We start from the raw sequence: 16477 nt of genomic DNA, 5'->3' as shown, positions 1-16477 counted from the left end.
ACAGGTTCCGATCGAGAGGGATGCATATACCTTAAGAAAATGACCGAATTTAATTGCGACATACCAATGATATGAAGAATAGTTGCCCATTCTAAAGAGACTCATTGGCAGTTCTCTTCAAAATATTGTCAGTGGTGTGTGTTCTCCAACTAAGTTAACTGGTTTTATTCCAGTGTTTTTATTGTTCTAGAGATATGGTATCATCAACACTTTACTTTATAAAGTAGCTCACTGAACGTTCTACCGCTAAATGCATCTACCTGTACTACAAACTTCATTACTTGTGAATCTTAAAAATGTACATCTGCTAACTAATTTCATGATCATTTAGACTTGTTTTATACTATATAACTTATTTTCAACAACAATACATTATACCTCTTCATTTATATATAAATTAGTGAATTTGCTAACTGTTACTATTTTTTTGAGTGGCAATTGATCATTAGAGATCATCATGAAGATAAAGACTACATCTTGGAAAAATCTTAAGTTTTAAAGCTTTAGTGTTTCTTTTTCTGACATTATTGTTTGTTTGCTTTTTATTTCAAGATATTTACTTATAGAACACTTGAATCAACACAGACTTAAATTAACAAAAAAGTGAGCATGTGTATATTTGTGTCAGAGAGAGAGTGTGTGTGTGTGTGAATTAAATAATTATAAAATCATCCTGTTCCAATCGTTTTAATAGTTAAGTGTCCCCCTGCAAACTTAAAGGTCCTGTGATCGATCCCTAAAAAATCGTCTTCGATACCCTATCGCTGTATAATACAACGAAACAGCTGTTTAGTCCTTTATTTTTAGTTTTCACTACTACTCTGACGGAAATCAATTCATAAAAAATACACCCATACTGTTATTGAAATAATGTATCTGTAATGACTTTATAAAAAATAGGACGTATGCTAATTCCTTATTGATTTTATGTCCGGCTTTTTATCACGTGAATTATCCACCAATCGAGATACGACTTTACGGATTTTAACACTGACAAATCAATGACGTTCGACCAGTATGAGTAGTCTAGCATCCTTATTGGTCATTGAAATTTTAGGTTTACGAACTATTTCCCCATTATTTATGCATTGTCCACGTGAACATGCATTTCGATCAACTTCATCTGGATCAAAAACCAAGGTGAAAGTTATCAGTGGTCCCATTGCAGCTGAAATGGAAGAACATGTGATTAATATTAATCTAGCGAGTGCGGGATCGTGGATGCGCACTGCTAAGGAGTCCCATAATAGGACGAAACGGCCGCTCAGTACTTCCAGGTTTTCCCTGGTGGTCTAGCTTCAATTGACTCATGATTTCAACTTTGAAAAAATACTGAAATCTCCACAAAACCCGTTCTAAATATTCATGTATATTAGAGTAAAGCCTGATGACGATCTAATTGAAAACAATTGTTCTCTTACATGTGTTGTTCTAACTGGGGTTTTTTTTGTAAAACAACAAAAATAATTGATTTCTTCATAGTTACAGATTTTTCTAAAAAAAAAAAAGAAAGAAATGTCCATTTAGTTTATTTAATCGGTATCCAGGTGATTTTATTAATATTTTTTTAGCTACAAAAATTACTCTCTCTCTCATTATTGTATAGTATAATTAGAAAATAATAATAGTTTTATCATGTTTATAATAAATAGACCATCAATAATGAACTTAATATATTCTTTCTGTAATTGTTCTTCTTAATTAGTGTTGTTATGATTATGGTTGTTACTTTTTTTTTATTCTCTAATTAAAAGTTTAAGTGACTGTTATTTTTGTAATATTCTTTCTTTTTTGTTTAACATACACTCACACATATAGGCATACTAAATTAAATAGCTTGTTAGTAATGATTAGTTCAATTATGAAAAGAAGTTGTTTTTAATTATCAATTAAAGAATTTTCATAGTTGAAATTATGATTCAATTAAAACTAGACTACCATAGAGTACCTGGAAGAATTGGACGCCTGTTTCGTCTTAGTATGAGACTCCTGAGCAGTATGCATCCACGATCCCGCACCCGCGAGATTCGAGCCCAGGAACTTCAGTTTTGCACGCGAACGCTTAACCTTCAGACCACTGAGCCGGTCGGCATCCAATGGTGTTAATGTTTAACTTCTAGTTGTGTATGACTGACAACCCTAACTAATGATCGAACTCAAACCTTTTGCATCTCGCATAGAGAACAAGCTTATCATATATAGACTAATGAGCTAAAATTTCAGTGATTAATATATTCAATTTCAATCAGTGTGTTACATAGTGCGAAAAGTGTGTAATATCGGTAGTGGGTAACTTTATTATATTCGACATTGTTTGATTTCATTAGTCACAACCTCCGACTGAGATTTTCATGTGTTCATTTTGAAGACAGTGTAATTTGGTTATAATTTAATTTAAATGAAGGTCGGATATTTTCTTAGGGCATTTAACTAAATAGCCATACACAATCCTGAGATTAAATTAATAAGTTCATATTATAACATCATAGAGAAATGTAGTTAAAGTAGATTGATAGGCATACAACTCATTAAAGGTATTTTTCTATGAATGGAATGAATAGCAATTAGAATAAACTTGCATCAAGTATAATATTGAACTATTATTTTAAGTCGCTTAAATGGCAGTATATCAATCTTGTTTGAATCGTATGATAAACATCAGTCCACTTAAAACATTAAACCTTTGTATAATTGTAGTACATGCTTCTTATGTCTGTAACACCAATCAGAAGTGAGATGCCTGTCAGCAGAAGGTTTGGAAGGTCGAATCTAAGAGAACGGGGACAGGGAGTAGTTGTAATAACAATGAAGGAACGATGCAGTTTTAAACAATTGCTGGAGGATTTGCAAATGAATTATTGAATGTATAGTTTTCAAATTTTACGAAATGACTCTGTAATTTTGTGTTAAATGATAAAGTGGCTGTTCCCACCTGAGTCCTTGTTCACTACATAATCAGTGCTTGGTAACTACCAAAATGCTTAAGTTAAAAATGGGCCAAAATTGATCACAGGGAAAGAGATGTATTTATTTATTTTTTTAAATCTCCAGTTTCAGTATTCCTTCATGATTTTTATTCCGCAACTATATTCCTTCATTGTGAACCATATTCCTCATGATTGGTCTTTCTTGCTACCATTAATACTGTCATTATTCCAACTTCTTTATTAGTCATTTTGTTTACTTCACCATACTATGCTGATATATTGTGATCATTCGAACCGATGTATATGTGTCAGGTTCCACATCGATTATAACTAGCCGAGTCACATAACATCAAATTAACGACTTGTTTACGAGAAAGGTGACTACATGTCTATTGTTACTAGATTCTAGCCGACCATTAACGATATAAAGGGCCCGTGTCAAAAAGATTTTTCTTCTTTTTACGACTCAGATTAATATGCTTGTAACTTCATGTGGAGGCACCTTAGGATATAATATAAACATTATTAATAAGATCAGAATTTTCGCAAGAATTGTTGAATTTTAAGATATTTCGCATCATAGATTAATTGTAGCATATTATTGATAAGTCTCATATCAGAAAATAACAGCTATCCAGTATAATACCTGATTTCCAATAGTTGTCTAAAAAAACAATTCTTAGTGGAAGCTGTCCTCGAATCATTGCCAAATTAATTGTCTACTACTGGAAATGACTTTCTAAGTTATTTTCTGCTGGTAACTTTTAAAAACAGTAAGTTTCTTAACTGAACGTTTATACACACCTATTTAACCTTTTCATCACCTATTTTTACTGTTGAATCGTCCCCAAAAAACACAGATCAGTATATTATATTTAATGTCTTTGATATAAACGCACCTAAATTCTAGTGAGAAACAGTTGAAACTTGTAAGATTCAACCTTGTCAGGAGTGTATAGTTGAAAGTTATCAATGATCTATGATGTGATTTGTTCTACATCATAAACTGACCAATGCTAATTGCAAAGACCACTAGACTATAAAGTAATGGTGTGAATACATCATCCTAAACTTAACTGTCATCGGTTTGATCTCTTATGCGGTCATTTTTATCAAGACTGTTTAAAGGGAGTCGTGATATAGAACAAAAAAGCTGTATATGCATTTCTTTTTTCTGGCTTTTAGTAGTTCTCTAGTTGGTACTGATTATTGTTGGAATTGTAATTGGTTGAAGTAATTCGAACATGTATTACTCGTTTCCATGCATCTCCTACTTCGGTACGCGATGTTTGCCAGTGTGGAGATAGGTTATAAAAAGACTAGGTGTGGCAGAACCAAAAAATGACATCAGTTCATGAAGTCACTTACTGTTGGGTTGATCTGTGTTGGTGTTTTCAGACTACTTGGTTGGGGTCTATGTTATTATCATAACTACTAGTAATTGGAGGCGTATAACATAACTGAATCGGTCAGGTTGACGCAGATGGATTTACTCTTTGTCTTCACAGTTACTTTATATTTTTTCTTCTATCCCACGAATTCATTCTTCAACCTCGAATCATATCATCTATACCTATTTTTTCTGGTATTATTGATAATGTTATTACTTCTACCACTCTGACATTTGCCTTGATAGTTTCATCTCGCTTTGCTAATGTATAGACACTGGAACCAATACACAAATATCCCAACTTCTACCTTATTTATGATTGACTGATTGATTGATGGAAGTCCTTTCATTGTCAACTAATTCTTTCATTAACAATGTTTGTAATGAATTTCACCATAGTGTTATTTTTTCTCAATCATGACATGATTTACTCATCATTCGGTTTGTTTATATTTTGGCTTAATTGTTCGAACTTTTCCTCACTTTTTAGATGCTTGTTTATAATATAAACGTAGTTTCAATCGTCATTAAATCTGATATTTGGTTTGATTTAAACAAACGTTTTATATACCATATATGACCACTACTATTATTATCATTGTTATTATTATTATCATCATCATCATCAATGAGTGACTAGTATGGAGCATGGTTAATTTTGCTACCGATCATTATTACTTCCGGTATTTACAATTTTTTAGAGAATTTCTTAAAATTAAACTTGATTAATTGATGTCAACAGTTAGTATGTACTAACTAACTAACTAACTAACTAACTAACTAACTATATATATATATATATATATATATATATATATATATATAATGATTGTTTAGGCTACGTTATGCATAGCCTATTAATTTAAATCATACGTGGATTGTAGAGATGGGTAGGCTTCATAGTTTACATCACTCAATAGACAACCACTAAAAACTAGGAAACACTGAATAGCTATTTCACCGTAACATGGGACTCCTCACTAGTTCTCAATCCTACAGTGTATTGAACTCAAGACATTTAGATCTCCCAGCAAACGCATAACCTTGAAACCCCATGCCCAACCCTCCTCCTTTACCCGGGCTTGGGACCGGCAGTAGCCCCCCGAGGAGCTACAGGCGGAGCTTATAGGATAAGAGCCATATATATTTGTATGAATCCGTGTATGTGAACAAAAACTCTGGATATTTTTCTAATTTTTCTTTGTTTATCACAATGTTGTGTCTTTGAATATTATTTCCCTGCTGAAAGATTGATCCAGATTACTAAGTAAATGTTTTGGAGTTCAATTCAATCACAGTTATTAATATTTTCATCCGTAAAGCCCTAATTTCTGGTGTTTTATATATCGATCAGCCAGTAAGTCGAAGATGACAACGAAATAAATATACTCATCGGTCTAAGTTTCTACAGCACATTGATATGGTTTAAAGAACTTTTCTGGTTAGTGGATTTTTAGCAAGGTTCTTTTTACAGAATAGGGTTGTAAACACATACCCAATCCTCCTCCTTCATCCAGACATGGAACTATCAGTAACCCTAGAAGGGATCCAGATGGAGTTGCTTCAACATAACGAGATAAAAGTATCGAAATAAATAACAAAGAACGAGCAATATTAGTAACAATAAAAAACTTAAGCCGTTGAGAATATGATTTAAGAAAAAAGCATAAATTCATAGAATATAAAGTATAAAATAATTTTATAGTTCACGATCTCAGTCAGTGGAGATAAGAGGTTTATTAGGAGGTGTAAGAAGGATTTGAATGTGACCAAATTGTTCTCGTGTGCTGTTACGTGTATGAGGGCTAATATCACTTCCCGGCTGCCCATACCGTGGAAGGGTATTTCTTGTGGGACCTGAAAAGGAAGTTGGATTAATGTTGATCTTAACGACCTGGGAGCGTGACCGCAGAGCCCAAAGTACAATTGCCTGAAACCGGTCACGCGCGGCCTTTTTGTGGGAGGCTTTTGACGTATTAGCTTCGTTCTTCAAAGGGTCTTACCTCCGGAGACGGAAATCCGTGAGCTAAGGTGAGGCGTGACATTTTTAGGGTTGATCTTTTCTAACCGCCTCCTTCCTTGTGAGAAGGCAGCATTGTTGCAGATGCTGGTTGTCCGAAGGAAACACCTTACTGCTGTCAAACCCCTCTCCAGTCAGCAGTACGACTTCGCCCTCAGACCTTGAGTTGCTGCTTTTAGTCTTACCGTTCTCCAATTGACCTACCTAGCACGGTAGAACCTACGGGAACATATGTTCCATCCATTTTAGCTCGGTTGGGTCATCACGATAGGCAAGCCAGACCACCAAGTCATGGTAGCAGCTACGGTTGAGAGTTCACGATCTACAGGTTGATAATGAGTGAACGCATCTGTACCACCACCATCGAGTTTGAATCATAACATCCGATATTAGCAACTATCTGTCACAATAACACTATGAATCCCAACAATTTATTCAGCATCTACCAACGTGGCTCTGGCCAGCAGTTAATAGTTTCATGGAATGATTTAGTATCTTCTGTGTACTTTGTGACTGACTATTTTGCAACTACATGTTTAAATCTTGACAAAACTCTCTATGACTTACTTAGCTATAAATCGTTCCTAAAATGTTGTTTAAAACACTCGATAGTTTTCCACGTTATTCAACATTTTAGCCAGAAGTATTATCTTAGTTGCATATTTTTCCTAACTCCCGATAAAGTGTGTATGTGCAGAAGTAATAATCTACGTAAGAATAATATATGTGATACAAATCTCCTGGTACATCTGAAGGTGAGGGTAGTTCATTCTAGCTTTCGAAATTGCAATCCCTTACTAGAAACCCCCCAAAAAATTAACACACAAACATCTAAGTTCATGAAATATTTCACCGAAAATCAACTATAAATAGAAATCTGCTGTTTTATTTTCTCATAGCTATAAACCAGCAGAGTTTTCTTGGTTGGAAATAATTCGTATGTATCATAGAATAATTACTGATATTCTCTCTAATGTTCAAGTATTTGAAGGAGAAAAAAATGTATTTCATATATCATATAGATAGATTATTGTCTCTTTTGATTGCTAATTAATTAATTGAGTATAATAAATGTAGACATCTAGCTGAATTTCATATAAATTTAATTGGCATCTTTACTAATGATAAAATCATTTTTTTAAAAAGGATTTTTCATCATTTGGGTTATGTAGTCAAATAATCATTCCCGGTAAATATCAACTACTGAATAAGTGTGCATCGACGACCTCGCCTTGCGAGATTCAAACCCAGGACCTACCAGTCTCGCGTCTAGGTTCGAATCTCGCGAGACGAGGTCGTGGATGCGCACTGCTGAGGAGTCTCACAGTAGGACGAAACGACCGTCCAGTGCTTCCAGGTTTTCCTAGGTGGTCTAGTTTCAATCGACTCACGTTTTCAACTACTAAATCTCCACAAAAACCCCTACTGAATAAGTGTTTTGTTATACTTTTCTAGTTTACTTAAAGTTAAATGTTTATTTATTCATAGTAAATTTCATAAATGGAATGTTCTTAGTTAATATCCGTTACTTTTTGTATTTAAACTTTAGTCATTTGAGTAACATTATATCACTGAGATTATCCAATATTTTTATAATAAGAGATTAGATCAATCTAAAGATAGTTCACTGCACAGATTAACTTCTAATTAGAAAATCATTTTAAAAAAAGAATCAGTAAATATTGTTTTTGTTTTATTATGTGGATCCTATTTCATATTGTACAACCTCAGTGATGGGTTCAAGCCAAGGCACATTTCCAAACCTCTTACAGCTAGTAAATTACTTCTAGACTGATTACTGAGTTGGCCAATTAAAAGTATATATTTTTCTTTAATTTGTTCAAGATATCATCGATAAGTGATTCTCTTACACTAAACATAAATGAACTTCATTCATCACACATTCTCATTGAAACTGAAAATTGTTCTTCTTAAAATAGGTCAACATAAAAGCATATAATCATATTGAATAGATTTAATAAATCCATGCATTATAATTTGTTTAATATTGACTCTATCATCGGTAATTGAGTTTGAGATATGTTATCAACATTCTGCTGGACTGTGTAAGTACACGCAGTTGATAGATACCATTAGTTAATTAAACTAAACCTCAAGCAGGAAAATTTAGGATATAAAACCTAAATATCATAGGTTGTAAGCAGCTGACGAGAACCAAACGAAATAAAACGAATTCATGCTATTCTGCTAGAATCTTTGTCTTACTCTTTTCAAAATGAAGTATTTCTAGTATGCTACGTGTTTACGATACGTCCAATTATAACGAAGAGACCTCTTAGTCTTATTGTTTCTAAATTCATAAATTTAATTTACTATTCAATGAAATTAGTTTCACAGATGATATTTTGAGAAAATAGACTTGAGCTTTATATAGCTAATATATCAACAACGAAGAATAAATGAAGTAGTACAGAAGATTTTCACCTGAAAATGAATGCTTTCAATGTTGTTAAATTCTCTGAGCTAAATCGTCTTCACGTGGAAATTTCATTGTCATTCTTCAGCCGACATCAGTGTCCATTTCATATAGTAGTAAGTTTCTCAGTTATTCCACAGGTTTTCAGTCCCTTCGTTCTCAAACAAACTCATCAAAATGAACAGATTTAAGGCCTGTGGAATTAACAAGTAACTCATTTCTGTGCGAAATAGTCACCGATGATGTTATCTAAAGAATGATGATGAAATCTTCACTATCTAGCTATCTACCTCAGAGGAATCAACTACACCATTAACAATAACTATTATGCTTCAAACGAGGAAAGAGAATTTTATCAATTATATAATGTCATTTAAATTGATTAATCTTAAGTTTGAGTATTAAGGCAAAACGAAAGACAATTACATTGAACTTCATATACAGGTGCGAAGCACGACAATGGACAGGAGTAATGCATATTTATGGTGAGAAGTTACAAAGTAGTTACATAATACATATATACATAACCTTCAATATTACATTTTCATCCACATTTTATGCCAACGTCCTGCTTTCGATGTACTGAAACTTTTCACTCCATCTGATCATTGTTGCAACTTCAACGCCATGTTCTGCTACGTACGACTTACAAACAATCTTGTGAGTAGGGTCCACTACACAGAGTTTGAGCAGTATGTTATGGTAGATCATTGTTTTGTTTTGTTAGCTCTTTCACTCACTATCAAGAAACTTTTTTGTTTCAGAAATAGTTAAGCCTTTTGTTTTATTTTTATAGAAACTCTCTTGTATTATTTAATCATGAAGAAAGATTTGAATAGTAGTTTCATCATGTACACAATATAGACATCCAGTTCTGACAAACACAAAATGAAAATAATGTATTCAATGTATCTAGATAAACAGATCATGTTTATGTTATCTGGTGATTTTTTTTTATAAAAAATAAACCTACGTTTATGGTAATTTCTTACTAGAATAATTGTTACGTAACTTAAAAAATTTTATGCTTTAACCATGTTATAAAAAATTATTATTGTTACTATTGCGTCATTTCTCTAAACCTTTTTTCATGCAGCCGGATCCAGAATTTTTCGAACCAATTCAAGTGTTTGGTAGATCGTATAAAATAAATCAACTGTCTCCATCTACGGAATATTTAATTCGTGTAGCAGCAATAAATCAATATGGACAAAGGTATGGTATGGTGTATCAGCATGTTGTTTGTAACCTCTTTTTGGACACATCTAGTTGGTGATTTCATTGATTTTTTCTTGGATATGTGTCTATGGGTGTGTGAGCGAGCGAGCGAGTGAGTGAGTGAGTGGGTGGGGGTTGAAAATGTGAGAGAGAAAAATGATACCTCCTTCGAAATATTTCATTTTCTTGGCGTCATATTTTTGGTATTTAGCCATTTTTATCACGATAATCACTAATACTATGGCGTTTAGTAGTAGTTTTAGTCTTTTCCTATTCACAAATTACTCGCACTTTCATCACAGTTGCATTTTAGTTTGCTTGCTAAATTAGTTTTCGATATTTGTGTTTTCTTCTATGTGCCTTGTAAACAATTTTATCTCATCAGATTTGTACGATAGTCCTTATATCCCAGTTCTGGTTGTTCATTTCTCTTGGGGCGTTCCATGTGTTCAGTAACTCTTACATTCTTGTTTGTACCAATTTATACAATAACTGCGTTTGAGGAATTAACTCACTTTCATATTTTCAATTTTCGTCTATCTCCAACCTATAAGTCACTACTGTGAAGTCCACTCACCTACTTCGGTTGGAGTAATTGGGTAGTAGCATTAACCGTTGTACGACAAGGGTGGTTCAGAGTTAAGTACATAATCCTGTACATTGATCGATTATTAAGTACTAACTGACTACTCAGTGACCAGTCACTGTGAATATATCCGGGCTGAGTCGTAATTCAGATACCTTCTTGATAATGATTCAAACCATAAAACTGACTTACAATTGTTTAAATCACTCAGTAATCGTCAGTATCCTCAAGGTTACAATTACGCTATGTTAGTGTGTGCCAACTAGCACGAAACCTCGGTCAAATGTGGTTATCTGTCATCCACTTCCAATCATCTAAAATAAACGTGTACATGTCAGATGACTTATTGTTAAAAGTTTAAGAAGTAGCAGTGATCATTTCATAATAATCTAAAGTTAGTATTTCAATATACATATTTCTCAGATATTTGAATTTTTCATTTCCGTATTCTCTTGACAAGCTCCTGGAGTCCAATACTTTCCGCGTCTACATCTGGTAGTCCTCCAGAGATGCCTTTGCCACCATTCCTAATTCAAGCTGATGTTCATTCCTTAACATTAGGTTGGCGTCCACCAACTAATCCCGATCAATATCGGTATCATCTTCATCACCACCACCGTCACCATCATCACAACAATATTTGTGATCAAACAAATTCATCAAATTATGGCAATCACTTAAGTCCAATTACATATACATTAGAAATGGATGATCAAACTATGGGACATGGATTTATCACTGTTTTTGACGGTTCTGGTACAGAACATTGTGTTGATAATTTACGTCGTAATACACGTTATCGATTTCGTTTAGCTGCATCAAATATTGATGGTCGAAGTCGTTGGAGTGAAACAGTAACACTGGCCACTTTACCTGATCATCCATCTCCACCAAGAAATTTACGGGTGAGTATTCTTTTTTTAGAGTAGAAAAGTTATTTTGACATACAAGACGATGTAAACAGCTGAATTGAATATATATGTTTATACACATACAAGTCACTTATCACATATTGATATTGACTGGAGAACTAATTACAAAGGAAAACCAAGAAAAATTGAGCAACTATTTCGTCCCAGTTTGGGATTACTCAGTAATATCCACTTACTGTACCGTGCGCTACTTATGCGGACAGGTATACGTAGTATGTAGCAGGAATACGAATTAGATTACTTACCAGAAGAAGAGTACAATAATCAGAAGAGGAAGGAAAACGAGGAGAAATCGGAAGAATGATGAAGTGTGTAAAGGACAACTGAAGGAAGATATGCAAATAATGTATTTAATGTATGATTTTCATATTTAACAAAGGCACTGTTTGATTTTGCATAAAGCATTAAATTTATATACTATACCTGAGTATCCTTTCATTGCATTACGACTTCATGCACACATGGCTGGATCCGGAAACTTAAAACTTTGCAAACATTATAATCCCTGAGGCACTGCTCTTGTATTTCAAGGCTGTCAAGTTGACATTTCTGGGACTAGACATAGAATACTAGGTAGGTATAGGTAGTCAATTGACGAAGTAGTGAATCTTTATTGACTTAGATGCTTAGGACATGTATTACTTAGGTATTCGACTGACTAACTAATTTCAAGGCACTTAGACAGTCAAGTCGGAATTAAATGTTTTAGATTTTTAGTTTCTGTTTCTTTATGACAATATAGCACGATCATTACTCTGTTCTGTCAGTGATATCTGTCTCATTGCTCTGTGATCGTGTTATTTTTGTCTATTCTCACTGCTGAGAAATATTCACTCACATATACGTGTATCTTTCAACTATATTGTAAGTTGAAAGAAATATATGGGCGGCTAAACCGGAGCATGTCATCAGTCCATGATGCCATTACCTGTTGGTTAAAGTTATCTTGGTAGATGCATACTAATTAGTTAAAATCTGGGTAATAACTACATTTAGTAGTTGTGGACTTTGAGTGACATGGATCAGAATCATTCATAATAGCGTAGATGCCTTCGCTCCTCTCTGTCGTTTCAAAATATATTCCTGTTTTGCTACTCACCTTGTTGTTTTCATCTCGTCGTGCTAAGGTTTTATAGCAACTTGGACCAACGCCTATCCATGTCAGGCTCTGAGTTGATGACTGATTGATTAATACTGTGGACTAAATAGATAATTTAGATGGTTATTATTAAGCAACTTGTTTGTGAATTCGACTTAATCTCACATATCAACAACTATCTAATTAGTTCACCTGTGACATTTCTAATTGGACCAGTTGATGATGTAGATTAGAATATCTTGGAGTATTTTCAGTACTACCTGGGCTTCAGAAAAGGCATTATCGATAAGTATCCTCCAGTACAAAACACAGTTCTTGGGTTTCTTGTAGATTCTCTACAACTATATAATTCACATATGTTAAATTCCTGAAAATCTTATCTAACATACAGGTTGCGTACATTCCTTAATCATTGAGTAGTGAACAATGTCATGTTTGTCTAGCCTTTTGTACTAACCGAATCTTGTCGACCAACATTAGCTTGAGTAACTCGACTTGATGTACAATATTTCCATGGGGTGTTAGGTAGTTAGAGGTAATCGACAAGAAACACTGAACATACTTTTCATACTGGTCCTACAAAAGGTCATTTCCACCACAAATATCTCAGTGATAACGTCTCAGTTTGTGAAACTAGGTCCAAATCTTACAGTTCAGATAAGTTACCGTAAGCTGTATGATTGAACAAATTATCTGAGTAATCTATTTGCCAGTTGTGAAAATGTTATGATAACTCTTCATTTTTCCAATTTACATTAACTGAATACATAAATATATCGCGTATACTCAGATGATCTTTTCTATTACTATAATTCTGTTTATTTGTTGCAGATTTACGGTTCATTTTTACAACCAACTCGGTTAGCTTTAACATGGGATCCACCAGAAGATGATGGTGGAATTCCCATTCAAGCTTATCGATTAGAAGCTCTTCTACCTTATAGTAATAGTGGTAATTCCACCCTACCAAATGGAACATTAACCAATGGTTCCAATACAAAATTAAATGATATCAATAATTCAGTAGTCAATTGTTCTTTAGAGAAAATCGATGATCAAATTGATATTATTCAAAAATTAACATGTTGGCCTCATGTTACACGTAAGTACATGTTATTAATAGCAATGACAATTTGTTTTCTTATAAAATAAACTCTCCTTAAAATGATATTTATTCATTATTAAAACAGGAACAACTAGTTTTTTTCCCTTCTATTAGTCCAAGGTCAGATTCTTTTGTAAATTAACCGAATCGACCAATCATAAACTTATGTTCCCATCGTAGCAATCCAAACATAAGTCAGAATCAGCCAATCACAATGAAGATCATAGCAACTAATCAAACTAAACAAACTGTCATCAACCTACCGGTAAAACTCTAGTCTTTTTTTGTCGAGATTACCTTATTTCAGTAGTATCACAAAAACAAATTAAACCTTTTCGTTCATATAGAAAACCCGTGTATTTTCATCCTTGCAATTACACTTTTTTTCCACATAATGGTTTTTTTTTTAACTCAGAAGGGGTTTTGTGGGCATAATTACTGTTTCTTTTCTTATTTTTTCTTCTTCATGTAAACTGAAAGTTTAAATGTACAAAATGGGCTGGAAAATGTCAATACTTCCTTCGTTAAGTTAATAACTTTTAAATTAAGTTGTTTTTTTCTGCATTAATACAGCCGTCAATGCTGCTTTAAATGTCATGCCAGTATTGTAAATATGTTTTTTTTGTTTGAAAATAACCGTAATGATGGAAAACTTGGCATAATTACACATCCAGTGTTAAGAAAAACAAATAAATCCAATTTAATAATCACCAACAGTTTTCATGATATTTCTTGGAAATCATATGTAATTCTTGACTGTTCGAAATTCAATGTATTTATTAGCATTGAATCGGCAGAAATTGTTTTGACACTTTAATGAAAATGCCTACAACACATATTCTCTTCTTTCAGAATAGGACTATGTTTCTGTACACAACTGGGCATTGAAAAGTAATTCTAGGTGCAAAGTTTTTCTATCAAATTTTGATAATTCTCCCTCGGACGTAAAGAAACATGTTTCCTAGTCATATATTTTTACACTTGCTGAGCATTTTTAACAATCTTCTATCTGATCATTACCTTATCCTCAACCTCCGATGTTAACTCATTCTGCGCACCAAAATATAAGAAATAAAATGATTGTCTTTCTTAATAAGAATCTTTGTTTTTTAATCTGTGACTTCATGGCAGACTACGCGGATTGTCTTTACACATACTCACACAACAGGTTTGTAGTGAAGACATGCGACATTCATCCACTGTATAATCATTTCAAACCTCACTTCACCTAATCCAGTTCACGCAGCCGGCCAGTACACTACGTGATTTACTGTGTGAGTCTATGCATATCACATGCCTGTGCTCATATACCATACCATCTTATAGTCAAACGGTAGGTGAGAATGTATAAACAACCGCCGCTACTGGTCTGGGTTGATTCTGCATCTAATCAAGGTCATCAACTTGCACGTCTTTGTCAAGATCAGAATGACAAGTCCAGAAATACCGGTTGTTTTCCTTTCCCGATCACGGCTTCCGAGTTCACCCTCAATTTTCTCACTAATATACATAAAAGAAAAAACGTATTGAAAGCGTTTGTACCTATATTTGACGTCGTCGTTCGTAACACTGGCTCTTAAATGATCTGACTCAGGAACAATTACAAAAAACATTCACTTGATAAACAAGTTATATGCATATGTAAATGTATACATATTTGATCTATCCTTTACACACGATGTGATTGATATTGAATAGATTTTTTTTGATCAAGTTAACTACAAGGGTTCATTTCTACTAGCTACATATAGCATCATTACAAAATTGATAAGTTCTTGTTTCAGATTCTCGCTTAAATATCAACACTCACTAGAATTAACAATCCCAAAACACTAAATTTCGCCAACATATACATTAAATCCCTTTAAAAATTGCAAAAGCATAATTTAACAGGACCGATGCCTTCCTTCTTTGTCTGTATCTGTTAGAAATTTTGTATTCTTGTCAATCTGTGCCCTACAGTTGTCTACCTAACAAGTTATGTATTGGCTGACCGCAATTATGATGATGTTTACCATATTTCTTAATCTTTCGAATTGTGTTGTCTTCCTTTCTTGTTTCTTTCTTGTCTTTCCTTCTTTTGGTCCTAGACAAGGAAGATACACCAATAGTGTTTTAAGATTATTGTCAATAAATGTGAACTATGTAGCGAATTGTTTATCTTTTCGGATTTGAAGTATGCCAGTTTTCTTTAATGATCAATAAGTGCAAAATAAAAATAACCTAATCGACACACCTTTTAAATTAAAACACAATGTTCACTTTACTTGTAATAATCATGTTTTCTTTCTAGTATAGGTCGGTTTAAAGTTTTTATGTGTATCGCTACATATCGCTCTCTCTCTCTCTCGACTTTTTTTATTTGTCGACATATGGATTGTTGTGTGTTTGTTGATTATTGTAACATCATTTAATCTATTTTTATTGTACTTCTGTTTACCTGTGCTTTCTGCCCTCGCAATTGTTCGGTAGTATCTGTTTTTTTTCGACTAACTGTAATTGTTTTTTCTAAAATTTGTTGACTGGTTAAGTGTACATGTGTGTTATGTGTATATGACAATGTGTAATCAAGTATTTTGGCAAAACAAGTAAACAATTAATCGAAACAAAGTTACAGGAAATCAGTGATACAATATTTAAATGGTGAGATCTTTGATAAGGTTACAGTCTCCAAACCAGGCATCTTAATAATGAAAGTTTCATTGGATTTCTAGACCAACACAATCAATGCCTACTTCAAATAGAAATGACCACTAGAGAATT

General features: G+C 33.5%; 1 protein-coding gene across 1 annotated transcript in view; it reads left to right on the top strand.

Annotated features, from left to right (window-relative positions):
• The window catches only part of Smp_175050 (factor for adipocyte differentiation, putative), a gene marked incomplete at both ends in the record, with an annotated part of 49251 nt that overhangs the window by 10773 nt on the left and 22001 nt on the right, over positions 1 to 16477 (top strand). Inside the window, 4 exons of the mRNA XM_018790549.1 lie at positions 9871 to 9989; positions 11039 to 11173; positions 11261 to 11483; positions 13441 to 13711. Coding sequence (XP_018646180.1) covers positions 9871 to 9989; positions 11039 to 11173; positions 11261 to 11483; positions 13441 to 13711 — 748 coding nt within the window. The remainder of the gene's footprint in view (positions 1 to 9870; positions 9990 to 11038; positions 11174 to 11260; positions 11484 to 13440; positions 13712 to 16477) is intronic.

The sequence above is a fragment of the Schistosoma mansoni genome, assembly GCF_000237925.1.
Source record: "Schistosoma mansoni, WGS project CABG00000000 data, supercontig 0062, strain Puerto Rico, whole genome shotgun sequence".
Classification (NCBI taxonomy): Eukaryota; Metazoa; Platyhelminthes; class Trematoda; order Strigeidida; family Schistosomatidae; genus Schistosoma; species Schistosoma mansoni.
Note: the sequence above shows the minus strand (reverse complement) of the source record. Positions and strands in the feature narration are given on the sequence as shown.